Source organism: Cavia porcellus, unplaced genomic scaffold, assembly GCF_034190915.1.
Source record: "Cavia porcellus strain 051 isolate PalLab524CR breed Dunkin Hartley unplaced genomic scaffold, mCavPor4.1 scaffold_2, whole genome shotgun sequence".
In the NCBI taxonomy this organism is placed as follows: Eukaryota; Metazoa; Chordata; class Mammalia; order Rodentia; family Caviidae; genus Cavia; species Cavia porcellus.
The window spans coordinates 106,867,558-106,894,491 of NW_026947485.1; the positions used below are offsets into that span (position 1 = coordinate 106,867,558).

At 41.4% G+C, this 26,934-nt stretch overlaps 2 protein-coding genes across 3 annotated transcripts in view; one reads left to right on the plus strand and one right to left on the minus strand.

Annotated features, from left to right (window-relative positions):
• Positions 1–7,411, minus strand: Syce1 (synaptonemal complex central element protein 1). Of its 2 annotated transcripts, none has more exons than XM_005008688.2 (13): positions 7,295–7,411; positions 4,575–4,637; positions 3,813–3,872; positions 3,361–3,435; positions 2,814–2,861; positions 2,519–2,573; positions 2,278–2,367; positions 1,975–2,038; positions 1,280–1,346; positions 1,082–1,205; positions 900–1,010; positions 680–755; positions 1–504 (listed from the first exon to the last, which is right to left on the minus strand). In XM_005008688.2, exons 1-13 carry the CDS (start codon positions 7,371–7,373, stop codon positions 475–477), a joined length of 942 nt encoding a protein of 313 aa, XP_005008745.2. In that variant the 5' UTR covers positions 7,374–7,411; the 3' UTR covers positions 1–474. The 2 variants fall into 2 exon arrangements, with proteins under 2 accessions (XP_005008745.2, XP_063091158.1); XM_063235088.1 differs by having other exon boundaries at positions 930–1,010; positions 7,295–7,394.
• LOC106025642 (protein LSM14 homolog B-like) overlaps positions 7,372–26,934 on the plus strand; it is a 26,656-nt gene continuing 7,093 nt past the window's right edge. The window contains exons 1-2 of the mRNA XM_063236184.1: positions 7,372–7,478; positions 7,629–7,728. Of these exons, the coding sequence (XP_063092254.1) occupies positions 7,372–7,478; positions 7,629–7,728 (207 nt within the window). The remainder of the gene's footprint in view (positions 7,479–7,628; positions 7,729–26,934) is intronic.

The following is a 26,934-nucleotide window of genomic DNA, read 5'->3' on the forward strand; positions in this document are numbered from 1 at the left end:
CAATCATTTATTTTCATTTCTTACAAGAGGGTAGACAATTCAGGCCTATGTAAGGGAATTAAATCATCACAGGTATATTTCAGGCACCACCACCCAACTCCCCGCCCCCTAGGATTCAAGCCCGTTTTGAGAATGTCCACATCTGCATCATTCTGCCTGAGGCCAGAAGAGTGTGTCAGACAATAGTGGTAAGCATGTTAGAAACAAGGAGTTTGGGAAAGGATTTTCTGCGTACCTGCAGGGTGGACTCTGTGCAGAGGTACAGCAAGAGGTAGAGTCAGGCTATGGCTCCACCAGTTTCAGGGTTCTAAGTTTTTGAGCTCGACCACCCCACCCTCACAGATTCAACTGAGGTAGATCAAAGTAATGCCTTTAATTTCTGCAGCACCATGGGATAAGGCTGGGGCCAAAAGCATCCACTTGGCCCAGGGGAGTATCAAGCCTTTTCTGGTGGGAAGCTCTGAATTCTTCTCTTCAAAGACAGCTGGAACCTTGGGAACTGACCTGTGGAAAGTGAGGGACCACAATGACAGTATCTACCATCCACATTCCCATACCATCCTTTCCCACCTCTCCCTATCACCTGGGACCTGCCTTCATCTTGGCTATCCCCTGGAAGGACCCTCTTCACCCCTTCAGGAGCTATCTCAGTTCCCTTCCACTGGATTCAAGGACTCACCACTCTTTGTAGACCAGTCCCTTCCACTTGCATGCTCTGGGCATGTATCACAAACTCTTCCAGTTCTTCTTTTAGCCTGATCCAGAAGGGGTGAGGAGAAGGGTAGGATGGGGAAAAGAACAGATAGGGTACCAAAGAAAAGAGAGAATACACAGAGCCTAAGGAAACAGCCCTCAACCACCTTCCTAAGGAGAAATAGGGGCAAGGGCTACAGGTCCACCTCTGCCGCTTCTCCTGCAGCTGCTGGCACCTCTGCTTCAGCTGCTGATGGTGCTGGGCTGCAGCCTCCAAGAACTCCTCAGCCTTCTTGTTCTCCTCTTTGAACAGCTGCCTGAGATGGAGAAGTATGGGGATGAGCAGCAACCCCTCCCTCCTCCTGCTTCCCCTTCTTCCTCATCTTACACTGCTGCTGCTGCCTCCTGGCTGCGGAGGAAGAGTCCCTCAGTGAAGGTGGAGGACCCCTCAGGCCCACCCAGCAAGCAGAGCTGATGCTTCACGTCCTCCAGCTTCACTTCAACCAGCTTCTCTGCAGTAGGAAAGACAGTAAACAAGAGAAGACAGACAAGGGTGGATCAAGGCCACCCCTTCCTCTGACCTCACCTTCCTTGAGCAGCTGCTCCTTGTTGCTGTCCAAGGCACAAATCTCCCTTGAGAGCTGCTCTGGTTTCTGAAGAGGGAAGAAAAAAGACACGTCCTGACTTCGTGAGGCCTCAGAAAAACCTGTCTCAAGCTGGTTCCTGTCATTTACTCCTGCACCACATCTCGTATCTTTACCGCCATTCCAGCCATTCCCTCCCTCTGGACCTCTCTCACCTAGAAATAGGCCATGGGGAAAGTAACACTAAAAAAGAACCTATAAACATCTAATTCTGGCCTGTGTATCTGAGCATTTGGTTATCAGCATAGCACTGCAGCTCCTCTCTCTGCCACTTGCCTCTGTTGCCTCCTTACTGACCCATTCCATTCTGATATTTATCGGTTTTCTTTTCTTGTGTCTAGGATCTCCTGAAGACAAATACTGGCTGCATATTCCCTACTGTCTCCCCTATATCTGTGACAGTCCCAAACACATCCATGGGTCACTCCACCTTGGTTTCATCATGGTTCCTCCTGACCAGTGAATGGACACAGGAGGGCAGCCTGGATGAGTGAAAAAGATCAATAGTGAAGACACTGAGAGGCTCAAAGGTGGTGACAAGGGCCTGGATTCCAGGCAATGATGACAGTGACAGTAGGACCACCAAGGCTTTCACAGATGTACATACAGATGGAAAGCATGGTTTTGAGTGACTCACATGAAACTCCCAAAGGTCCTTATGCTGGTCCATCAGAGCCTCCAGCTGGTCCTCAAAATCCAACCTAGGAGTAAACCACATAGGCATGAGGGCCATGGGCTGAGACCAAACAGCCTGGCCCATACCAAGGATCTTCATAGAAAGCCCTGAGAGGCTTTGCTATATGCCATCTGCTCCATGGGGATCACCTTCACCATGGTGCTCTTTCAGGGCTCTGCTCAGACAGTAACCCTAACCCATCTCTGATGCCACCTGACCTTCCCTGCAGGCCTTCACCTGTAGGCCTTATACACTGGAATTTACCTCAGTTGTCTCTGTTTGTTCTTCTCCTCCTCTATCTGTAAGTTCAAAGAAGCAATCCTCTCCTTACACTCCTGCAACAAAGTCTGCTTCCTGCAAAAAAAGGCAATCTTCAGCCATGTTCTCTGACTCCCCAAAAGGGTGGCTACAGGCTTTTTTCTCTCCCTCTTTATTCAGGTCCATTTCCACAAGTGGGGTTATGAGGTTCAGGTTTAGGTAAACTAATGTTGCCATGTTCTCTCACCTCTGTGCCTCACTTTCCTTCTCCTGACAATGCAACTGAAGTATCCTCAGGTTTTCTGCAGGGAGAACAACAGGGCCATGTGAGAGCCTGTCAAGCCATCAGTCTTGCACAGATGAAACAGAGCCAGACCACATCTGATCTCTGGATGCCTGACTAATCTCTGACATTTTCTGGGGCTAGGGGAAGATACAGGAAGTATGCAAGATTAGGAGATTTTTAGTTTCAGCAACTATAGGGAGGGTGGGCTTCTGTGGGGTAACAAAAAGCCTAGAGATTTAAAAAAAGCTGGTAATACCTTGCTTTTTGTTCAAGATTTCTTTTAGATGTGCTTTCTCTTCATGTACTAGGAAATAATGAGAATGTTCAGGCATTAGGCACCACCCATGGCGACATCAGAGACAGTCACTTGGGAGGCCAAATATAACTCCATTCACAATCCAACTGTGGACCCCTCAGTGTAAGCTCCTCTGGTATTAACAACCCCTATAAGAACAAAAGGGCTTGGCACTAACAAATGGCATCCATCAGGATCTTGTGCAATGCTAGTAAGTACTAGAAAGAAACACATCAAGAAGGAAGGGGCATGTGACCAAATATGGAACAGAGTGGTGTCTTTAGGGAAGATGACTAAAGCAGGCCTCTCAGAGAAGAGAATTTGTGCTAGTATTTGGGGGAAAAGAGAATTTCCAGAACATTTCTATCAGGAGATGAGGAAACAAAAAGGACATGAAGCTGGAGAAAGGGAAAAGTTCTTGGCTGTGGTGAGATAGCTAAGTGTCTGGAATATTTACTTAGAAGCTTGGAACACAATAGGGACCTCAGGTGATCCCCAGCTCACTTACATGAGTCCAGTTCCTCTTGCAAGGCATCCCAGACAAACTGGACTTTTCCCAGATCTTCAGTGACTTTCTTTTTTGCTTCATCAAAGATCAGAAAGACAGACATTGTATGACTAGAGCCTCAATTTGTACTAGGTTCAAAGACTCTTTTGCAAAGAGTGACATTTCACACTTTTCTTCAAGCAAATCTAGAAGGGTCCAGGTTTTACAGAGCAAGAAATAAGATTTTCTGAATCCAGGCCCTTCTTGCTGAGCTCAGGTAGCAGTCGGGCCAGATTAGACAGTATAAGACTATAATAACTACATGCAGAGGGCCTCTGTATTTATACTTAATGCTCTACAGCCACTGTCATAATATGTCTAGACATTTTTCACAAGGGTCCCTATATTTTCACTTTTGGGCCTAGCAAACCATGCAGCTTGTCTTGAAAGGTAGCCAGTGTCCCTAAACTCACCTTGTTGAACCTCGTTAATCCGGTTAATCAGAAACTCAATCCGGGGCTCAAGACTGTCCACTGTAGGGAGAAAAGGAGGCTAAATTGATGACAGCAGGAGGAGGTGATATATGCCTATCCATTTCTCTGCTGTTTTCACTTCACACAAATCTACTGAGTATCTCCTGTGCGTAGCTTATGGGCTCACAAAGAAGTAACAGAAAAATAAATATGAGTCAAGTTATGGTACCTGGAGAAAAGAGAAATGAAGTGGGGCACAAAAGGTTAGAGTGAAGGTATAGGAGGCACTTCTCATGTATAGGAAAGTATTTTGTAGACTCTACATCAAGTGAGGAGGGTCAGTCCTGCAGATCTCTGGCAAGTGTTAAGGGTGGGGAGCAGTCATTGCAAAGGCCTTCCTTGAGAAGGAAATATGATTGGAAAGAGTCTAGTCAGCAACCAAAGGGTGGGAGGAAATGAGTGGAAGAAAATGGGGTGTAGGTGAAAATGTCTGAATCCAAGAGTGCCATAGGAGTCAAATAAGTGAGAAGCAAAAGACTTGAAACAGGATTTTAGGAAAACATTTTGCTTTCTATCCTCTTATACTCATGTAATTTTGAAGCATGGAGGCTTTATTTTAGTTGAAAATTCTCAATATTAAGAAAAAAGAAAACTGAACAGGATAATCTCTCAACACTATAAACTGTGGGACCTGGAACTGAACCCACATATGCCTGATCTCAAACCTCAGGCTAAACCTTATACACAGAAGAGACACAGGACCTTTCTGCAGTTTCTTCACTATATCCATCAAGTCTTCAATTTTCTGTGTGGATATGTCCTGTCCTGTGAAAACAAAACCATACACTTGAAAACTCAACAGGATAAAAGGACAGGCAAAGAATTCAATAGCTTAGGCTGGCACTGAGGTGGGCTGAGGGTAGGTCTCTAGCCAAAGCAGAGCCTGTGCTACTTTCTTGTGAGGCAGAAAATATGCAAGAAACAAACTGAGTGCTCCATGATCAGCCTTTCCCTGCATGGTGCAATAATCCACAGATATTTCCTTTACAAAACTCAAGCTGAAGATAGAGGTGTACTCACATTCATGTGATCAAAGTTGGGTCAAAGTTCCTAAAGTAAGAATGTGTGAAAAAGAAAAAAAAGAAGGGTATAAAAAACAATATAAATTGAAAAATCACTAACTGGAAGTTGGCATTATCAATTAGGGAGTTTTAGAATTTCTTATTCAAAAATCATTCACACTAAAAAATCTAGTAAAATATAAACATATAGAAATGTAAGCATGTTGTCACACTCATGTAATCTCAGTACTCTGGGATGCTGAGGCAGAAGGAACAAAAGTTAAAGCCTAGCTTAGGCAAATTATCAACTTAGTCTCAAAACAAAAAAAAATTTTAAAGGAGATAGGGATGTAACTCAATAAAAAGGCCCTGAATTAATTCCCAGTACTGAAAACACTAGAAACAGAAAAATAGAAATAAATAATAATAAAAGCTTAGTCTTGCAACCAATACAAGGAATGTTAAGTACCTATATTTACAGAAAAGCGAAGAAAAGAACAGTACTATGGTTTGTATAATTGTCCTTCCTAGAATCCAAATGCTAAAAGGCTTTGTCCCCAGAACATAGTGCTACTAGCAGGTGATGAAATCTTTAAGAAGTGAAGCCCAGTTGGAAGTCTTCCAATCAATGGGGAATGTCACTGAAAGAGATATTTGGGCCCAGCTCCCCACTTTTACATCTTGGTTGGCATGAAATGAACAGCTTTCTCTACTATGTGTTCTTGCCATGATGTACCACCTTGTCATAATCCCAAAATTGACATAACTAACCAACCATTGACTTAAATCACCAAAACTGAGCCAAAACAAACCTTTTATCTGTTAATTACCTCAAGTATTTTGTTACAGTAATAGAATGCTAATGCAGTTAACAAAAACTACATAAATAACTAAAAGTATTTTAAAATATATGCTATCACCAGACATAGTGTCTATAATCCAAGCACTCAGGAGCCGGAGGCAAGAGGACTGCCATGAATTCAAGGCCAGTCTGAGATACACAGTGAATTCAAGGCCAGCCTGGGCTATACAATGGGTCAAGGCCTGTCTCAACCACAGAGTGAGACCCTGCCCTCCCCAAAATATAGGTCCAATCTCAGTCATGATTAAAGAATTACAAATTATTGTATTGCATCTAAAAGACTGGTAAAGATAAATATGTGAAAACGCCCAGCATGTGTGATGATGTGTAAAAAAAGAGTTCTCACATTTATTGACAGAAGCTTTGGAAACTGATGCAACATTTTGGAAGACTAGATCAGCATTTTGAAGATATAATTCCACTTCCAGGAATTTATGCACCCAAATGTCCTCAGAGATATTCAGTGACACTGAAGCAATATTTGTCAAAGCACAAACAAGAAACAACTTGAATGCCTACAGTACAGGATTTATGATTTATCCACACAATACAATACTGTGTATCCAATAAAAGAAGCTTGACTAGTATGCATTACATGTAACATGTTAATATGAAGACATCCTAAAACATTAAGTCCAAAGTGACATATTTTCTGTAGCTGCAAAGTTAAAAGATACAACTGTCATTAAACAGATATATGTGTACTATGTCTAGATAATTCTTAGAGTCACACACACACACACACACACACACACACTGTACACAATGCTTATTTCAGAGAATAGGACTGACTAGGGAACAGGAAAGAAGATATGTATTTTTCACACATAAACTTCTGCTTATTTTTATATTTTTTAAAGTTCAGAAAAATATTTATGCCACCTTAAAACTCTAGAAAGTTAGAAAAAACAAATCTTCCAGTTTAAAAAAAAATATGGAGAGTATGGTAAGAAACCCACAGTAGTGTACCCTCCTACACTCTCCTCTCAAATCAGCTTTCCAATTCCTCTTCCTCAAGGAAGCCACTGTCACCAGCTATTTGTGTTTTTAAAAATAACATGTCCACCTGCCCCCATCCTGCTTAGATATGGTAGTGGTCTCTCAGACATTACATTTCACACCGTGGTTTTCTTGCTTCATGGAGTCTTCTGGAGTTCCCGGGGTACGGTTAGCAGGCTGCACCTCTCTGCCTAGGGATGCTCAGACGCCTTCTCCCCTCCTCCACCCCATCCCCCAGGCGCTTGACAACTTTTGTTACTACTACTAGTAGTAGTAGTACTAGTAGTATCCAGTAGTATCATTCCCGAGAAACCGTCATTCTTAGGTAATTCCTCTGCCTCAGTCAAACAAAACCTGAGGTGGCACGTGTGGCGATGACCCCCGAATCCGAAGGAGTGGCAGAGGCCAAACGCAGTGGTGGGATTGAGTAACCCCCGCTCTCCACGCCCTGGAAAAACTTCAAGGTCACCTCAGAACTGTGAGCGCAGTGCAGTCAGCCTGGAGCCCACCCAGAAGCCAACACTACCACTTCTCTAGCCCAGCCCAGCACCTGCCACTACCTTTGGCTCCCTCAACACCCTTGGCTGGCTCCGTGGGTCCCACATCTTCCTCAGTCGAAGGTCCCGGCCTGGCAGCCATGTTCTGCCACTCAGCGCCCGCTGCACCTCGACGACTGATTGGACCAATCCCGAGCCAGGATCTGACGCTGTTCAGGGCGCCTGCGCAGTACACTCCATGCGCCAGGTAGCTCTATAGATGAGGGATTAAGGATTGGCACTCTGCCTGGCAGTTATTGCGCGTGTTTAAAGCTTTGGAGCCAACAAAAGCAAATCCAATTTGGAGATGGCCAGTGATTAGCCCATTGTGCATGTGGTCAGTTGCTCATACATAAAGTTCTTCCACCAAGCCGTACCCACATTACACAGTTGAATTGAAAACAGTGCACGTGTGGACTGCTATGGGACCTGCAGTCCGAATCTGCGTCTCTGCCCATGTAACAGGCACTGCTAGACTCTGCCACAACTTAGCAACGTCCAGCATTCTGCCTAGGCCACACAAGAAGACTTCCACACTGGTTTAACTTTAGTGGGCACCAGCTCTGGTGGCAGGTAAATGCACCCAACTCCTTTGTACCCTGTCCTTTTCCAATAAGCTCCAAATCGGCCAGGCCCTCCACTTCCCTCTAGAACACTAACCTGGATGGAGTATTCACCTTACAAGCTGGGGGAAAGGGGCTCAGGCAGAAAGGACATGGTGTCACCTGACCTGACATGTCCAAGGCCCCTAATATGTGTTGACCCAGTGAGGCAAGAAATAGAAACAAAGAAGATTCCAGAGCTTTCTCCCATATCTGGGAAGACCCATCCTGGTGGGAACCCACCAACTCTACCTCATAACCCTGTTGATGTTAGTATTAGGATAAGGGATTGAAGGTTAAGGACATAGAGTTAGGGGTTACGGTTGTAGGATTAGGAATAGGGTTAGGTTTGAGATAGGGACTGTGATTATGGTCCAAGGTCAGGTCTAGAGGGTTAGAGTGGATATTGTTTTTGAGCATTGGTCTAGGAATCAGATCTTAGGTATAGGCATTAACTGAGATTTACATTTTAGGGTTGAATGAGAGTCATCTATATCATTATGGTTAGAGGTAGGGAGTAAGTTCAGTGTTCTTTGTAGGTAAGGCACTTGAACATTGGATACTATTGTTATGGAAAACAGACCAAACACAGGAAGAAATGGCACTGAGGAAGTTTAGGAGCCAGTTTTTCACAACAGTGGGTTTAACTGGGATTTCTCCTCTAAAAGTAAGCTGTGCCCAGTGGGATTCTGGGACTTTCATGGGCACAGAAAGGAGAAGGGACAAAGATAGATTCAGTGCATTATGATGGAAGGTTCAGGTAACATCTTTGGGTTGCTTTGAATATCTTGAGCTACATTGTAAGGCTATAAGTTACACAAAGGCAATAAAGCAGAGATTACACAAAGAAGTTCTGTTATGAGGCTTACCCAGATATGTCTGCTGGGCTTTGGAGGGCATACTTGGTGGGCTTTCTTGGCAGGCCTTTAGTTAAAATTTTAAATTCCCTCTCACTATCATGGGATATACATAGTACAAGCTTAACAAGTTCAAGTTCAAGATCTAGGTCACATTCCAGTTCAATGTCATCTCAGTTTTTTTTAGTTCAAGGTCAAGTGAAATTCAGGGTCATAGAATCCTGTGGGCCTCCATTCTCAAAGCTTGAAAGCAGGCAGTCGTGAGTTCGATCCCTGGTACCGATAAAAACAAAAAAGCCAAAAAAAAAAAATCAAAAGCTTCTTTATTGTGGACTATGCTGACAGCACTAGACTGCACTGTCATTATGTCTGATCAATCCTGGACAGGTGAGCATGTAATCAGTAGTTCCCAGAGGCTCTACAATGAAGAATTCCTGGCCTGTGCTTCAGACTGCACTACCTGGAGTCTTTGAGGAAGCAGCAGCTCCAAGGATCCTTCTCAATGAGGGCTATGTAGGAAATAAAAAATGACTGAAGTACCTAGGTACCTGGCCAGGTGTGCAGCCAGCAGCTTCCAGAGGACATTGCAGGATTTGTTTCATGTGCTGCAAGTTCTCCTCATCTTGACAGTAGACAGATTGAATCTTGTATTCAACTTGTTAAAACCCATGGTCCAGACCATTGTGTCTCATTCTGCCTCAAATATTACACTTCCCAGAGACTTCAATAGTGGCTTCTATAACTTTTATGCAGTCCCGATCTTATATCCATCCTGTGTCAGGCATACCACTTAAAGTATGTGGCCCCCCAAACCCAGCAGCTACATGTCTCTTATAACTGTGTTTGGAATAGTGACATGCAGAAGTTAGTATTAGAAAAATAGTTTCCTTGACTCCTTTTCCTTGTCTTTTGAATTTCTACTTCTAGTGAAATCAAAGATATATTGCGGCTGGATATGAGTTAAAAAAAATAAGAGCAGATTTTATTCAGTAACTATTGGTGTTAAAGGAAAGAGCTGGGATCCATTCTGATTTGTGCAGATGTAACTTGTGTGTTTTAAGAGACAAAGGAATGTGTGAGCTTAGTTAGTGAAGTGGAAAAAAAAAAGACTGATAAAAGTAATTAGAGCAGCTATTTGTTGCAGTTGTCTCAGTAAGAATTCTATTTTCCTAAAAAGACTGAAGGACAAGCCTTATCCTTTTTTATATTATTTCAAAGAAATTGCTCTCAGTAAAAGAAGCCTTTGTTGTTAGTGAACCCAACCCTGGCTGATTGCCACATGACAGGCCAGTTACGTCAACAGACAAAGGTATTAAGGGAAGGATGACAAATTTATTCAAAAAGCTGGCTGAGTGAAAAACATGAAGAGTTCTTGTCCAAAGTTCGTCCTGCCAGCAGATTGATTTAGGAATGATTTACATAGGCGATGAGTGATCACAAAATAAAAGGTACTGTCTCATAGATACAAGTTTGTAGCCAAATGGCACACATCTTGTCTTAATCACCTAGTCATGAGGTGCTTTTCAGTTCTGCAAATCTCAAGAACATTAATACTTATTTCTTTGCCAGTCATTAGTTTGTCACATGCAGTTCCTGACATATTACATTAATGGACAGGCTAGATGGGGTAGCTGCCCTGAAAGTCTTCTTACTGATCACTAAATTAATAATAATGAAGAAAAAAGAAAGCAGAAAGAGAGAGAGACAGAGAGAGAGAGAGAAAAGAAAGAAGGAAAAGAAGAAAAGAAAGGAAAAAATACAGTAAGTTCACCTGATCACTATGAAAGATAAGAGTCGGGTGAGACTACATAGGAAGTCAGGCACAAGATCTGGTCTCAATGCCCAGCTTCATTCTGAGTTGCAAGAAATACATTTGTTTTCAATTTTAAACCTTTTTTCTTAAGAGTTTTCAAAAATATAGATCAAGATCTGGTCCTATTATCAGATGTTGGTTGGGACGCAATAAGTTTTCCTGTATTGAGTGTTGTATTTTCCTCAAGCAGACATTAATGGAAGTAGTAGATGTGGAGTATTACTGGAGTCACCCTAAGGACATAGCCTTTTGCTGCTTGAAAATATACTCAGTTAGTTTGGTTGATTATTTTAGCACAAGGATTTTTTGTTTTTCTGGTACCAAAGATCAAACTCACGACCTTACACTTTCCAAGCAGGAGCGTGTAGCACAAGGATTTTAAACTCAGAGTTCTGCAGTTCTCAATATACCTCTGTCAACCTAAGTGACCCCTAATAATTATTTGTGTAGTTTCAGATCTGCTTCATATTTATTCTCTTCAGCAATTTCTTAGATTCTTTCATATACAGTATTTTGGAAAGTTCCAGCCCTACTGGACCAATCTCAGCTGGTCCCTTTTATTTTCATAAGAAAGAACAGGGCATTTCCACACATCTTCTTTAAGTTGTGTTTTAACAAAAGTGTTAAGTAACTGTGGCTTGGAGACCACTGGAGTAGGACTGGAAAGGCAAGTATAATGGCAGTCTTGCACAGTCACTTGAAAGGTTCCTATCTGACATGGAGAATAGTCCATTGTATGTGTTCTAGATTGCAAAGACAGATAGCCTAGTGGTGTGAGGCCCATTCAAAAAGTCTGCCAGAACACCCAGCACCACCCTTGGCAGTCCTCAAAGGAAAAAAAGGGCACAGGCACCACCACCACCACTACTACCCTGTGCTCTCCCCCAAGCTGCCAGCAGGTGTGAGACATTGTGAGAACAACTGTTTACCTATCTTCTACAGGGGGACTAAACTGTCTCCCATACTTCAGAGGGTGGCAGCAGTGACTACCTTGCCTTAGATGGCTGACTGGGAAGTACCCCTTAGGCCTCCCAGAAAACATGCAGATTCATAAGCTTATCACCCTCTCTGCCTGTGACTTTTCCTGTGTCATCAAGGTTCAGATGTCCAGCAGAGAGGTACCTGTGAGGGAAGTGATCACAGTTGGAAGAATAGACTGCATGAGGAACTAGAAAGGCCAGGCTACGCCTGTACCCCACAATCATGAGATAGACCCCTAATACTGCACACTGGTTGTCCCATGCTGTCCAACCAGCTAGGATCAATAGCAACAAAGGTGGGAAGGACAGGCAGGAAGAGGACCCAGAAAGGGAAGTACAACAAGTGGTAGAGCTACCAAGAAAATGCTTAAGATTCCACTGCCACACAGGAGGGCAGTGCTGGAATGATTTGAAACCTAGCTGGCCTCCTGGAGACCTTTGATCCTCCCGTGAGTCCCACTACCTGGGTTCCCAAGACTTAGTCAACACCCAGACACTGTCCATCCACAACCCATCCTGGGAATTCTATTCAAGGTGAAATGCTCCTGGGGAAAATCTGCCCTGTGTCATTGCATTAGAGCTTACATCAGTAATAACCTCACTAGCACTTAGCCACTTTCAGTAGGCAGGGGTGGAACCCTCCTCTTGACACTTATCTTAGTTATTTTTTCTCTCATTGTTTATACAAAATGCCCAAAACTTAAAGTTAAAGGAGGAAAGGTTTATTTAGCTCACAGTTTGTGGAGGTTTCAGCCCACAATTTGCTGACTCTGAGGCAGAGTGGCACGTTGTTGAGGGACAACCATTCACGGTGACCGAAGACAGCAAAACTAACAGGGAAAGGGAGGAAAACAAACCTTTTTCTGTTCCTTATAATGTATGCAGGCTAGTTCCTTATAATGTATGCACCCTAGACACTCAAAGCCTTAATCCTTGCATTGGACCATGAATCAATCACAAACTTTAGATTCAACCATCTTGCAACCTCTCTCCCCATGACTGCATGAGGCTTTTCAGGGACATTTAGGCACAAACCATAACAACAGGCCAACCTTACCGCTATGGTGGCAGGCACCACCTTGGAAGACCCTTGCTCAACTAGGAGTGGTGGCTGGGAGATGAGAGCTCTAGCAGGAACTGTGGACCCCCTCCTGCTCAACTCTGCAATATGGATATAACATGGGGGCTGCTGTGTATAGATGAGGGACTACAACCCAGAGGTAAGACATCTGGTAAAAAGCATGCCTTTCCACTAATCAGTGAAGTTGAAGTGGTATGGCAGAGTTTCTTACCATGCCAGTGGAAAGAGGGGCATTGAAGGGTTACACTACATGGGAAGAGCCCAATGCACCCTGATTCCATACTCCTGCCTTCCACATGCCACCAACAAACAGGTAGAGAGGCAAGGGTGCATTGGCAAAATAAGAGCAGTCCTATTCACCATGAGGCCCAGGAAACTTCACCACCACTCCAATCTCACAACAGACAGTCAGGTGTCATAGCTCCATAGCACTCTGGGAAGCAGGTTTGTGTAATTTAGCAAATTAGAGATCCCATTCAAAAATTAAAAGTTCTGGAGGTATGGCTCAGTGGAAAGGTCCAAGGGTCAATCCCCAATACTGGGACCCCCTCACAAATAGATACACACAACATGAGAGAAGAGGGTGAAGGAGGACCCAGTAAGAACCATCAACAGAGCCATCTTCAGCCTCATTGGTCCCATCCAAATGAGAGTAGTCTCAGACAGCCCCAGAGGAGAAATACCTGGCACATGCTACACAAAGCTGTGGCAGTGGGATTAACAGACCACCTTATGTGCCTTTGGCAGAGCGTATACAGAGGTGGAATCATAGCTAGGACATTCAGTGACCAAGAGCTGTTTCAGGGACCCAAACAAATAGCTCAAGCAGAAACAGGCCCCAGCCTCACATCCCTTAAAGTTTAGAGTCCTACCTACATCCTGAAGTCCAGATCTTTGGGTCATGACCATCAAAGGACAGCATTTCAGCATCTACTTGGTGGCACAAAATACCTGCTTCTTGTCAAAAGATCTATAGTGCAAGATAGTGTAGACAATCAGTTGACCATACATACTGTTCCCACCCTCAAAGCAAGGCAGGAACCTATCTCTAAAAATTATCCCAGAATCCATTGATTGAGCTCTTGGTCAACTGACCACAGGGAAGGTGCCAAAAGGTGGGCAGAGATACATGGGAGCAGAGGTGAACTTACAATTGCTCAGAATCTGGTTCAGGGTTCTCTCCAGAGCTCAGCTTGGAGGAAAGGAATATCCTATCGGGCATAAAGAAATAAGGGAGACATATAACGTGCCTAGCAGTACTTCTGTCAAAAATAGGAACTTACTACATCTGGTATTGTCAACACTGCAGTCCTTGTCCTTGCTATCCCATTTCAGAGCCTAAGACTGGGGCATGATGTGAACCTGGATCAGTCTAACCATAAGCACACAAACTGTCTGCTACCTACAATGTAATGACAAATAGCTGTGAGAAAAGAAATTTGGCCCTACACACAAGAAAAAGGAAAACTAGCTTGCTAGTGATATCCATCCTCATCCCTCTGCTTGTCAAAGTCCAAAGATCAAGGAGGCTGTGGAGAAGCAGGCCCTCCCCCATGATGAAACTACAGTACTCCCGCAAAAGGCAGCTCAGCAAAGTCTATCAAAACAATCCACCTTAGCATCCTCTGATCCACAAATAATTTTGAGGTAACTCATCCCATGGGAATGAGACACATATGATTTGGTTGTTTATCTCAGCATTGTTTCCAAATGGCAAAAGGCTAGAAGTGGCCCATTTACTTGTCCACAGAGGAATGTTCACCAAGTCAATTATCAAACATCAGCAGGACAGACTAGTGATGATTCACCCACTTTCCAAGAACACTGAAAAAGACCTCAGCACACCAAAATGGGAAATCTCTTAGATTTGCTAAATGGAAAAAGCAACAGGTACACTGAAAAGACAATAAAAACCAGTTATATTTATTCATACCTGTTTGGGTTGGAGAAGCCCATGATGCATGTCAGGAACTAAATTAATCTGATGACCTCTGATCAGAAGTTGAGTGTGATGTGTGTAGGCAGGAACAGAGGTAGCATAAGAAGGGAGCTCTGCTATGGACCTTTAGTATTTTTCCTTCCTTTCTTTTTTCCTTCAATCATTCTATCCTTCCTTCCTTCTTTCCTTCTCTCCTTGTATCTTAGTTGCTTTTTACTCATTGTTCAGACGAAATATCTGATGCACCAAGTTGGGAAAGGAAAAGTTTATTTCTTATAGTTTTTGGAGGTTTCAGTCCATACTCAGTTGGCTCCAAGGCAGGGTGGCATGGCAGGACCACAGTTCATGGTGGCTGCAAACAGCAAGGCAGAAACCAGCAAGAGATCAAGACACATCTTCTTCCTGCCATTAAATCATATCCTGGCTCCACCTCTAGGCCAGTGTAGCACTCACACCCCCAATCCAAATGCTAGACAATGAACCAATCACACATACATAATGCAAACGCACGAGGCCTGGAGGTGACTAACGTAGACCATGACACCTTGTTTCCAAACAGTTCTTTTCTACAATAGCTTTATATTGATGGCAACATTGAACAGAAGATAAAGAGAATCCCCACAAATTTCCTTCCACATGCATGCATGCATATAGAGCCTCCCATTGGTATCCCTCATATTCTAAAATAGTCTCTGTGTTACTGTTATCCCACCCAATCTCCTGCTGCCTACATAACTGAGCTGAATTTCTTTCTGCTCCATTCTAATCTTGTTCTTCTCTGAGGACAGGATGCCTGTGACCCAGAAGTTCCTCAGATGGGCTATCAAAAATCCCATCAAAGTTTCTAAGAGTGACCACAAGACAACCTCTAATTTCATTATAATCCTGTCTGTGTACTGCCAAGTGACTTACACGGCAGCATCATGACAGCTGACAATCCCCATAATGGCAACCTGAAAGAACTAGAAGAGGCAGTGACCAAAGTCCCAGAAAATCTACATGCATTCCCAGAAAAGACATGAATATTCCTCTCCCGTTATCCTATCACTCTCCCTCTTCTTTTATTCTATGTAGAACTCCTACTTCTCTTATTCTCTGCCAAGAATAAAATCCTCTTTGCTGCTCAATCACCACTCAGTCTTGTCACTGATTCCCAATCCCACAAGGGAGAAAAGGATTCAGTGTGGAGCCAGAAGTCAGTATGTACATGGACATGTCATCACCCAGAATCCATAATTTACATGAGGGATCACTCTCAGTGTCCTGCTTCCTATGAATTTGAGCAAAGATAGGATGACATGCATTCACCAGTCATATAGACACAGCCCTCAAATTCCCTGTGCATCGTTTTTTTCATCCCTCTCTTTCCCCAATCCCTGATCTTTCTCCTGTAATCTGAGTTCTGTCCTTTTCAGAACCACAGATAGTCTTTTCCAGTCAACTTGTGTCACTTGATAATATGGCTCTGAGGTAGCACTGTCTTAAAGGATGCCCATCACTGTCCTCTTCTTTGTTTTGACCCTCTCCACTCCCCCTTCTGCCTGGGCATGTGACTACCAAGGAAAAATTACATTTCCCAGTTCCCTGAAATCTTGGAGCAGCCATGTTGACTGAGTTCAGGCAGAAAGATGGGAAATGTCAGCCGAGCACCTGCAAGACTGTACCTCTCTTCATTCTACATAGAGTGGGGATGTCATGGTGGGTGAGGAGCCTGCCATCTTGGGCCTCAAAGTAAAACGGATCCAATTTCCTCTGCACTAGCTCAGAGGTAAATACAATTCAGCTCAGAGGTAAATACAATTCTTTGTTAACAACAGTTGGCCAAGGGACACATTACAATTTCCTGTCTTTTTGAGTCATCCCACTGCTATTTTTGCTGCCACCCCACTCTATGGGATATGGAACTGGTGCCTTCATGGAGTGGAAGTAACAGAATACCAGGATCATACCAGCAGGGGCTACTATTGAGATTTCCCTATCCTCAGGGTCCCGGTTTGTTGTTGCTTTTGAATCAGTCCTGACACGAACACAGTGCTGAGCATAAACAGCTAGCCCATCAACTGACTCATGTCTTGCATGCCCAACACCCAGCACAAAGGCCCCTCCCCAGTCAGGCTGCATGAACTCCTAAAAGATGGCTGAGTAGGTGCAGATTTTGTTACCATTTTGCTACAGTGTCAAGTAGGGGGCTGTGTCTGTGTACAGAATCATTTCATCCTTGTTCTCCAACTAACACATGTGCACTTGCTATCACAACTTCCCAGGGGAGGAAGTGAGGCACAGAAAAAGATAAGTAACCAGTGTTTGGTCACACAGTTATTGTTTAGTGGAGGTGGTAATTAAATTATTCCATATGACTGTGTGGTTTGGCTGTGAGTCACTGTGAGACACTTACTTTCTATAAATTAATAAATGACTACCATAAGAACTCATAAATGAATAGGTAGCCAATAAAGACTGAAAGATAGGTAATGTTCAGAATTCTAGTTTCTACAGTGAGAATCCCCATATCCATGAGCTTAACTTCTTTACACTTCAGTTTCCTTATATTCAAAATAAGAGTAAGAAGAACTGCAATCTCTTTGCAGTTTGGGTCTAGATATTTCCCTAAAATCCCTTGTGGTCATAGATGGGGCTTTTTCCCAAGGGGCTGAGCCTACAGTGTGTGATGCTGAGATTAAGGGTATGCAGTTACTAAATCAGTACATTGATTGGCTTGGCACTGCCTAATTCCAGTAGCCTGGATATAATATAGATAACAGAACATGGCTTGTCTTCTCCCTTGCTTGGTTATTTTGTTGTCTTCTGCCACCATGAACTGTTTCTCCTCTGTGATGCCTCTCTGCCAAGCCACCCTGCTTTGGATCCAGTTAATTATGGACCAAAGCCTCTACAAACTGTGAGCTAAATAAACCTTTCCTCTCTTAACTTTGGGCATTGGGTATTTTGTCTCAGCAATAAGAAAAATAACTAAGATGGAATTCGATACCAGAGAAGTAGTATCGTTGCTGTGATCATACCTGACTGACCATGTGATTTAAGAGCATTTGGGAATGACTTGTGGGAAGAGTTAAGGAAGGTTTGGAGATGCCAGCTGAAAAAGGAGAGCTGAAATGCCTTAGGCTACAGTGTATGGGAGATTCTAGTCAGAAGACCAGAAAGCTGACCGAAATTTCCCTGGTAAAGACCAGGTTTGAGAAGTTTTTATTGGGAAGAAGGATTGCATTGGTTATTGGACTTCAGATGATGTGTGTCATGCCTTGGCAGAAAATTTATCTGCATTTTGCTCATATCAAGAGACATGACATATGCACAAAAAATTGTGCAAACCCTAGATTTGATAGATGGAACAAATCCACTGAAAATTTATCATATTTTATCAATTGAATGCTATTCCAAGTATATTGTGATATGTTAAAAAAATTGTAGTGTTAAACCTTAGAGAACATAACAAAACACAGTCCAATAAAGTATAATGTATTCTTTTTCTAATACTGCCAAAATATTACATACTTGGTTTTAACAAAACAAAGTTATTTTATCATAGCTCTGAAAGATGAAGTCCTAGAAAACTACATGTAGAAATTCTCATGAGCTTTCTGTCTTTGACATGAAGACACCAACTCCTGGTCATGTCCTAAAATGGTCTTTCACATGCTCACTCACCCCTGGTGTCTCTTTTACTAGGACTCAGGATTAGAATCCACACACATTCTTATTTACCTTTTTAATGGAACACAAAAATATTTGATTCACATAAAACAACATAAAGCTGTTAGATTCATCTCCCATTCTTTATGGGAAATAAAAAACTGGTTGGAAAGTCCCTAGACACTCATGTCTATTCTGTAGAGACCCAGGGTCATTTAGTCAGTTGTCCATACAGAATAATTCTTAGAAAAATTCTCAGGAGGAATGTCCAGCAACCAGGCTACTTGCAGAGCAACTGTGCTCCCACCAGGCATCCACAGTTGGTGGCCAGTACCCATTCCTCAAAGAGCAGCCTGGAAACCTTGTTAGCAGAGGGCTTCTCATGATGAAACACATTCTACATCAGACTTCACCAAGCTTAATGTACTTCTTTAGATGTCCTTAACATCCCCAGTTCAGAAAAGGACTGGAAACATTGTGGTAAGTCCAGCCAGTGGCAGGCCCAACCAGGAAATAGTAATACTGGAGGTCCCTACTCCAAATTTCATGTCTATATCAGTCATTGCTTACTGTAGAAACAGGTATAATACAAGGTATAAAAATATATAAGAATTTACAAAATTAATTTACAATATCTGTCCACAGATGTGGAAGAGTGCAAAAGGTCTGTATGTATAATGGAAATCTGAAGGATCAAGTCAAAGGCTCGGAGCTCACTGCAGTGTCCCATGTGAGTCTGTATCAGGAAGCCAAAGCATCTGCAATGAAAGACTTAAGAGTCTGTGCTGGAAAGCTAAAGTGTCAATATGGGAGGCTGAATAATATGCCCCAAAAGCCGGAAGATGATGTTCAAAATGAAGGTGAAGACTGAAGCTTCTCTGAAGAAAACAGAAGCAATCCTTCCCTTGTTTCCTTTTTTATGCCGCTCTGGCAATAATCCTCCCTAGGATGGGTCTTCCACACCCAGAACTATGCTGAGTCAATTTGGTTGGGTGTTACTTACTCAAGTTGACACAATCAACCATCACAATCCACCCCTTGTCAATCGGACAATCAGACACATCTTTAAACCATAGTCTCCAAATACAAAAGACAAATCATAATTACACCTCACGTGCTATAACTATCCTGTGTACAAACAAATGCACTAATTCTCTACCTAGGACAAAAGAGAAGATTTTGGGGTGATACTTATTCTTAACATCTCGTAACTTGAACATTATAACATAGTTTAACAATACTTAAGAATCATTATTAAATCTATCAACATAATATTATGCTGGAATCATACTGGGAGAAAACTATACAATTACAACCCTTGTTACAATAGCTGATCCTGGGGTTGTAACTGACATTGAGAACTACCTTACACAACCAAGTTTTTATTCCCTTGACCATCAGGAATCACCTCAGTAGGTCTTGGTTCTTTCCTTGTGGGATTACCAATACCTTCATTCCTATAGGTTCTGAACTATTCATCATTTTGCCTGGATTGGGTTATTATAGTCTCTTATTGACTTTATTATTTTTACTTTAAACAGAAAAAAGTAAAAATAATAGTAAAACAAAGTTCCAGTACAGGCCAGCAGGAAAGTAATAATAATTAATACATTGCATATTCTTATTTTCATAGTACTTGTTAAAAGTAGAAGATATAGGAATAAAATGCTGTTCAAAAAAGCACTAACACGGGAGTTTCAAAAATGGCGGCTTGCTAGGGGATCGGGCGGAGAGTCTCTCTGGAGAAATCATATTAGATGCTAGAATATGACAACATGGAGAGGGCCAGACGAATGGATAACGATTCTTATTAACCAAGACAGCGCGGCTGGAGGATTTAAAGTCATGCTGAGACTGCGAAGGCTGATAACGGGAGGCTGCAAATCCCGCGCCTTTAATGCAGCAAACTGACCAGTGGACCCAACAGGAAAAGCTGTGTTGACTTTTGGTGACTGCTGGAAATTGAGACCCGGATCCCCGCAAAGCAGCCAGGGCTGCCCGGCTGCACCAGAGGAGATTGTGAAAGGCTCTGGAGCTCTGAAGCCGAACACTGTGCAGTTTTCTGACCATTCCACACTGTGCCGGGAGCGCAGTGAGGGCAAGCGGCGTGGTGAGCAGTAGACTCAAGAGGAGGACCTGCACCAAGCCCTGGTGAGTACTGGGCACTGGGTCCCGCGGCTGCTGTGATTGGCCAGAGAACATCTTGGAACTGGGCAGAGCCCGCCACCACGGGGACATCAATAACACAGAGAGTCTTACAAGAGGCTAGGATCTATGCAGATAAACAATATGCTTTTAAAAGGAAATAAAACTATCCTGGAAAGGCTACCCTCCCTTCAACAGAGCAAAACTGAGACTATAATACTCGGCATGGATTAGAATGAGGTCTATAAGCTAGGTGCTCTTATCATGGAAATAAGGAAGTGTATTAAAAATTCTGTTAATTATGATACAGTGAGTGAGGTCTTACAGGGCACAGAGGAAAATCTAGCTTTGTTTTGTAACTACTTAGTAAAGCCCTTTTGCAAGTATACTATTATAGATCCAGCTTTCGGGGGGAGAGGCACTAATGGGATATCATTTCATCTGTCAGTCTGCCACAGATATTCAACATAAGTTACAAAAACTTCATATGGGGTCACAGACACTTATGACCCAATTTCTGGATATAGACTTTTCTCTGTTCCACAATCATGATGCAGAGGAAAGACAAAAGAGAGAGGCTAATGTAACAGCTGTTAAAATTGGTAATGCTTTATGCTCACCCAGATCACCTAAGGAAAATCTCAGGGACCACAAAGGAAAGCATTCCTGATTCAGGGGCAAGAAGACTAGATGCTGGTTACAAGATTTCATCAAGCTTTCACGTGGGCTCTACTCCACATATGAAGCAATTAATGTCCCTGGCTTGTGACATTAGAGATTTGACTGTCCTTGTTCCTAGAATTGGGCTACACCAGCCAGACTGCTCATTACCTGCTCTGATGACTGAGGAGGCTCAGGGGAACCTCCAATGCCACTCACCCAAGACCTCTGGATGGACATCACCGTCTCCCCCCAAGAACTCTGGGTAACCTAAACATCATTGGTGAGACAATCTGACTGTCTATTGATACAGGAGCAGCTCATTTGGTTTTGACTTCCTTCTCTAGAAAAATTCTTTAGGTGTATAGTAAAATTCTTTAGGTGTATAGTTGAGATTGAGGGGATACCTAGGTGGAGATTCTCTACTTCTACTCCTGCTTTGATATTTCACTTTGAATATCAAATGTCTAATCATGAGTTTCTAACAGTCTCACAGTGTCTCACCTGCTATCTGCTCAGGAGAGGTTTACTAACAAAATTGGGGCCAATTCTTAAGTTCCAGCCAAATTCAAAATGGATTTTACTTTTTGGGACTGACTAGATCTCCCTGACCACATCAGCAAAGAAGTGGACCTTGCTGTGTGATGTAACGGAATACACATTGTAGGTCAAGGTAGGATTAAAAGGCTGATTTCCTAACTAAAAACACACACTCCAGCTTCTCATAGACAATTTTTTTCAAACATAGCCTTCTGAAAACTTGTCATTCCCCATCAGTACTCCCATTCCCCCTGTGGCAGGGCTTCAGGAGAATATCAGGTGGTACAAGAGATCCACCTCATTAATGAACCTGCCATTCCTGCCCACCCTCTAGTGGCAGATCCATATACAACTGTCTTCCAAATTCCAGGGGACACTAACTGGTTCTGTCTTATATTTAAAGGACATATTTTTTCTCCACCCCTCTACATCCAGACTCTTAATTTCTGTTTGCTTTTGAATGGGAAAATCCAATTTCAAGAGAAAAGCAGCAATAAACTTGGACTGTTCTCCCACAGGAGTTTAAGAAACAGTCCTTACTTTTTCCTCAAGACCAGAGAAAGACTTGAGCAACTTAAAGCTTAAACAGGAAGACATCACTGGGTATGTAGATTATATTCTAGATTGTAGCTCAGCTCAGAAAGTATACACACACTGGCCAATTAAGCCCAAAATTGAAAGGTCCCTTTTCAGTAATCCTTGCCATACCACTGAAGTGAAGGTAGCAGAGATAATTGGGTCCATCTTCATAGAATAAAACCATCCCCATATGAACTTTTTGAAGAGTAAGATGGCCCAAAAGGAGAAAACTACTCTTACAAACCTCTGAAAGACTTAAAATCTTCTTCAAAAAGCAAGACTCAGGTGCCACTCCAGGAAGTATAGACTTATCCTTCACATTTTAGCTAATACTGAAGTTCAATGATCATTAACTCTTTTCTCTTTGTTTTCTGACACATTTTCCTTTCTTCAAGTCAACCAGTGTTCCATAGCACCCCAAAATGGTTAGAGGGCACATAATCCCCAGTAGTTAGTGTCTATAGCCCTTTTCAGCTTGAAGAAGCTATAGAAGACAAAAACTCCCACTCCTCTGCATCCCATAAATAATTACAGGGATTTGGGTCTCTTAGAGAGGAAAGAGATAGGAGATTAGGGTATGGCAAAGCTGGCTGGGAAGTAGATGTAACCTGTTAATTTCAAGATCCTGGAGCATATGCTCTGAACAGTTCTTAAAGCCTTGCATTTGGACTTCCCATGAGAATTTCAGTAGGTTTTCAATAAGATGGCATAGACTTGACATTGGCCTGAGCATGAATCTTAGCATCATCTCTCACGACATGTACATAAAATTTCTCATGGGTTTACTTGAGATTTGGACAGTAAGAAGGAAACAGGTGCCAAGAAGACCTTGCCATAATGACATCCCACAGTAGCCCATGCGGCATTTCCCAGATACAGAGTGTAATTTTAGTTTTGCTTTTACTTCTTTTTCTCTTATTCTGCCCAAATTCACACTGCAAAGCTCTTTTAACCCATAATTTTTCACCCCTCAAATTTCAAATAAAATTTTGGCACCACTAAAAAAATAAAAAATAAACAATGGCTGAAGCATATAAGAAAAAGGAGACAAATACATTATCTTCGAAGAAATAATAAGGGGCACAATGCAAATTTTATCATAAAAGTGCCTTGTTATAGGTGTATAATACCCACACTTATTCTTTAGAATATTTGTATTGATGAATTATTAATTTTAATTCTATGAATTTAATTATATTAAACAATGAGTACTTAAAAATCAAAAGCATTGGATATTTTAAATTTATTGAGTGTTCATTAAAAAGCATCAAAATTTTCAACATTGACTTTTTTTGATGTACAAAGTCTAAAAAACAACAGAAATAAATTCCTATATGAGTTATGATGAAAATACCAATAAAACTCTATAAAAAACTTTACTTCAATTATCAGATCTAAGGCAGACTTCACACGTGACAACAGCATGTTCCATACACATTGACTTACACTGACAACATGTGTGTTTTGCTTTCATGGGCTTTTTGTAGGACATGTTGACACTGTCTCACTGTTTCATCAAGAAATTCTTATTATATTATATAACATGTAGTTAACAGGAACATAAAATATCAATAAAATAAAATATTAATTATTAATTCTTTTCACATCAGCTGTGTACTTGTTTACAAAACCTAAAAGAAAACAACAGAAATAAATCCCCATAAGAACTACAATGAAAACACCACGAGAACTCTACAACAAAAATAAGCTTTTCTTCAACTGTCAAACCAAAGGCAGCCTTTGCACATTACACTTGCATATTCCATCCATGTCTTGTTCACACTGATAGCACATGTGCTTAACTGTTTCTTCCTATGTGGCAGGCCATTCTTGTCACCACTCTTGTCTTGCTGTTTTACCAGGAGCTTCTTACTATATTGTAAAATTTTTTTCTACTAAATAGTAGAAAAAAAGATATTGATAAAATATCAAACATATAATGAGTGCTTAGAATAGACATCAACATTATCACATCAATTGCTTACTTTGTTACAAAACCTAAGAGATAACATTAGAAATAAAAATCTATGTGAACTACAATGTAAATACCAACAAAACTCTGCCACAGAAATCATCTTTGGATCAACCATCACATCCAAAGCAGTCTTCACACATGACAAATGCATATTCCATACACAAGTATTGCTTACATCGATAGTATGTATGTTTTGTTTTCCTGTCCTTTCCTGAGGGGCACAGTTGACGTGGTTTTAGTTTTCCTGTTGTTGTAGTAGGTCTTCATGGTGCTGCACCTGCCTGTTCACCTGTCAGCTCTCCAGAGTGTTCCACAATTTTTGGCATAGTGCTCTGGGCAGGAAAACTTTGTTTTTCCTCTGCTATAAATTCTCTCTCGTAGTTCGTGTCCCAAATTTCTAAGAAAATTTCTCCATGATGTTTTGCACTTGTTATTTTCTTTGTAAGCTATCAAACTATGCCATATGCATTTAGGATTGAGTAACACACAACTATTTGACAACATTTTATGTATTTAGTGACATCACATTTGCTATATAAGTCATTATACTCCACCTTTGGTTTTGTTGTAGGAAGTTACCATCTCAGGCTTCTATTTTGCCAAAGTTTCCCTATCAATATTTCCATCATGGTGCATTACTGACATAAGCAGTACCAGTTTGTTTTTCTTTGCCATATACAAGATCAATGTTATATCTTCCTGAAATCCAAAGGTTGTACTATACAATTCTCTGTTTTAAAATTGCAACATTTCATTTGGAGTTTCTACTTTGTTCCTACATATAGTTTTTATGCTGATCAATTTGAGCTCTGTTAGCAAATTGTAACATCAGTTGGTAACTGGTAAACCAATTTTTGAACATCACATTCTACTTAGCTAGGGAAATGGGAGCAACAAATCTTTTCACATCATTTGGTTTATTGCTGTATGAATAAGGACCTGATAGCTGAGTTCTAGAATAAATTTCTAAGCCAAAAGAATAAGAAGTTTTCACATCCACAGGGGCATAAATTTTTATAACATATTTTGAAGGATTTGGGGGAATATACTATCTGAAGCTACTATGACCATGAAATACTGCAAGATGTTTACCAATAGTCATGTTTTGAGATGTGTAAATTGCTTGAAAATAAGTCACAAATGTCTCAAACCATGAGCAGACAACAGCCAAGTTATCAGTCCTTTTCATTTCTTGGTGCATAGTTATGTCATCAAAACTCAGGCAATTTTAAAGGAAATCAAATCTTCTCAATGTCAGTGTTACTCTACAAACCTCAAACCCATGCCCATCACTTTTTCATACGTCTTTTACATTCCTGTGATTACCAATGGAAATCCCTACTCAATGCAACCGACCTATGACCACTTTCAGTTCAGATAGTGAGGTATCATTATAAATACATTTTCGAGTATGATTGTTGGTGCATAGAGAATGTTTCACTTGTATTTCACTATTTATGTACTTCAAAACACCTTGTAACATTTCAGCTGTTTCAAACAATTTCCAACACTGAATGGTAGTGCTGGCATTCCATCAAATAGGTTTTACCCCTGCCAAGATCCTCACTATATTTTCAAACCTTGTTCTAACATTGGATCATTTTATGTGATTGCATGACCATTTTTACCACTTCTACTAGTCAAATATGTATTCATATTGCTATTTTCTTTGTCATCTAAATCAAAGAAGTTTGCATTTTCTGTATCTGTATCAGTCAATTCCTACTCCATTACACTGTCACAGGAACTTTGGCTCACATAGCCAACATCAAAGTACTATCATCTTAGTTCTCATCATCCATGCATGTATGATCTGATGATTCATTTTCAACCTCCTCCAAAACATGCAAACTTGGTTTTTTATGTACTAGTCTACTTCTACAGAAAAATCAAAGGAAAATTAAAAAAAAAAACAAATCCTAAATACAAAGAAATTTAACATTGAGCATTTCATGGGTAAAACTCTTCTGTTGATTTGGATCTCCTGTACACATGTTGTTTGTCTGCCAAGTGGGTGGTTGCAGAGATGGGCTTTTGCAGAGACATAGCTACTATGAATCACATCCACATTTCATGTGTGATAAAATACATGTTTATAAAACATAAGAGTGGTGTGGTTTAGTATACACCCTGTGCTGCTCAAGCAAAACATACACAAAAAACTTATTAGTTGAAATATTATGAGGGTAAAAATTCTACTTCGATACTTTTGCACATGTGTACATACCTTTCTGTTTGTCACACCAAATGGTTAAACATGAAGATTGCATCCTGTATCCCCTGGGAGCAGCTACTGAAATGCACAGACAACTAGTATTATGCTAAAGTATAAATTTAGAGTAGGAAGTAAGGTATGGGTCACTGTAACATGGTGCTACTCCTCTTACTGTAAAGATTGTTGAGCAGAATACACATATTAAAAAAGAGGTTTAAGAAGCATAATAGTTCCACCTAGAGGAAGAACTTTTTCTTTTAAAATATCATGCATTAGAATCTTTTTTCTCTAATTTCTTTGGCCCTGCCTAATTTTTGATAGTGCTGACACAAGTGATTCTGAGAAAGTCAGAGACCTCTGTGGGAGACAAAAGGCAGATATAACCCTCTGGCCCATAACCTGTTAGGCATTAAAAGCATGATTTGTGTTTTCTACTGAGGTACTCATGCACTTAAATGTTGTTTTGCTAAACAGATGACTCTTAATTTGATTCATAGAAAAACAATAGGGAACTACAAATAGAAGAAAGTTCGTCTTTGGTTTTGGAATTTTTTTTTTTTTTGAGACAGGCTCTCACTATGTTGTTCAGGCTGCCCTTGAACTTAACGTGAGTCAGGATGGCCTCAA

Coding starts and splice junctions, on each gene's coding strand:
- Syce1 (XM_005008688.2), bottom strand. CDS start 7,373: ATGGCTGCCAGGCCGGGACCTTCGACTGAGGAAGATGTGGGACCCACG. Junction 1,011..1,081: donor CAGGAGGCAGCAGCAGCAGT/GTAAGATGAGGA, acceptor TCTCCATCTCAG/GCAGCTGTTCAAAGAGGAGA. Junction 756..899: donor CTGCAGGAGAAGCGGCAGAG/GTGGACCTGTAG, acceptor CTTCTGGATCAG/GCTAAAAGAAGAACTGGAAG.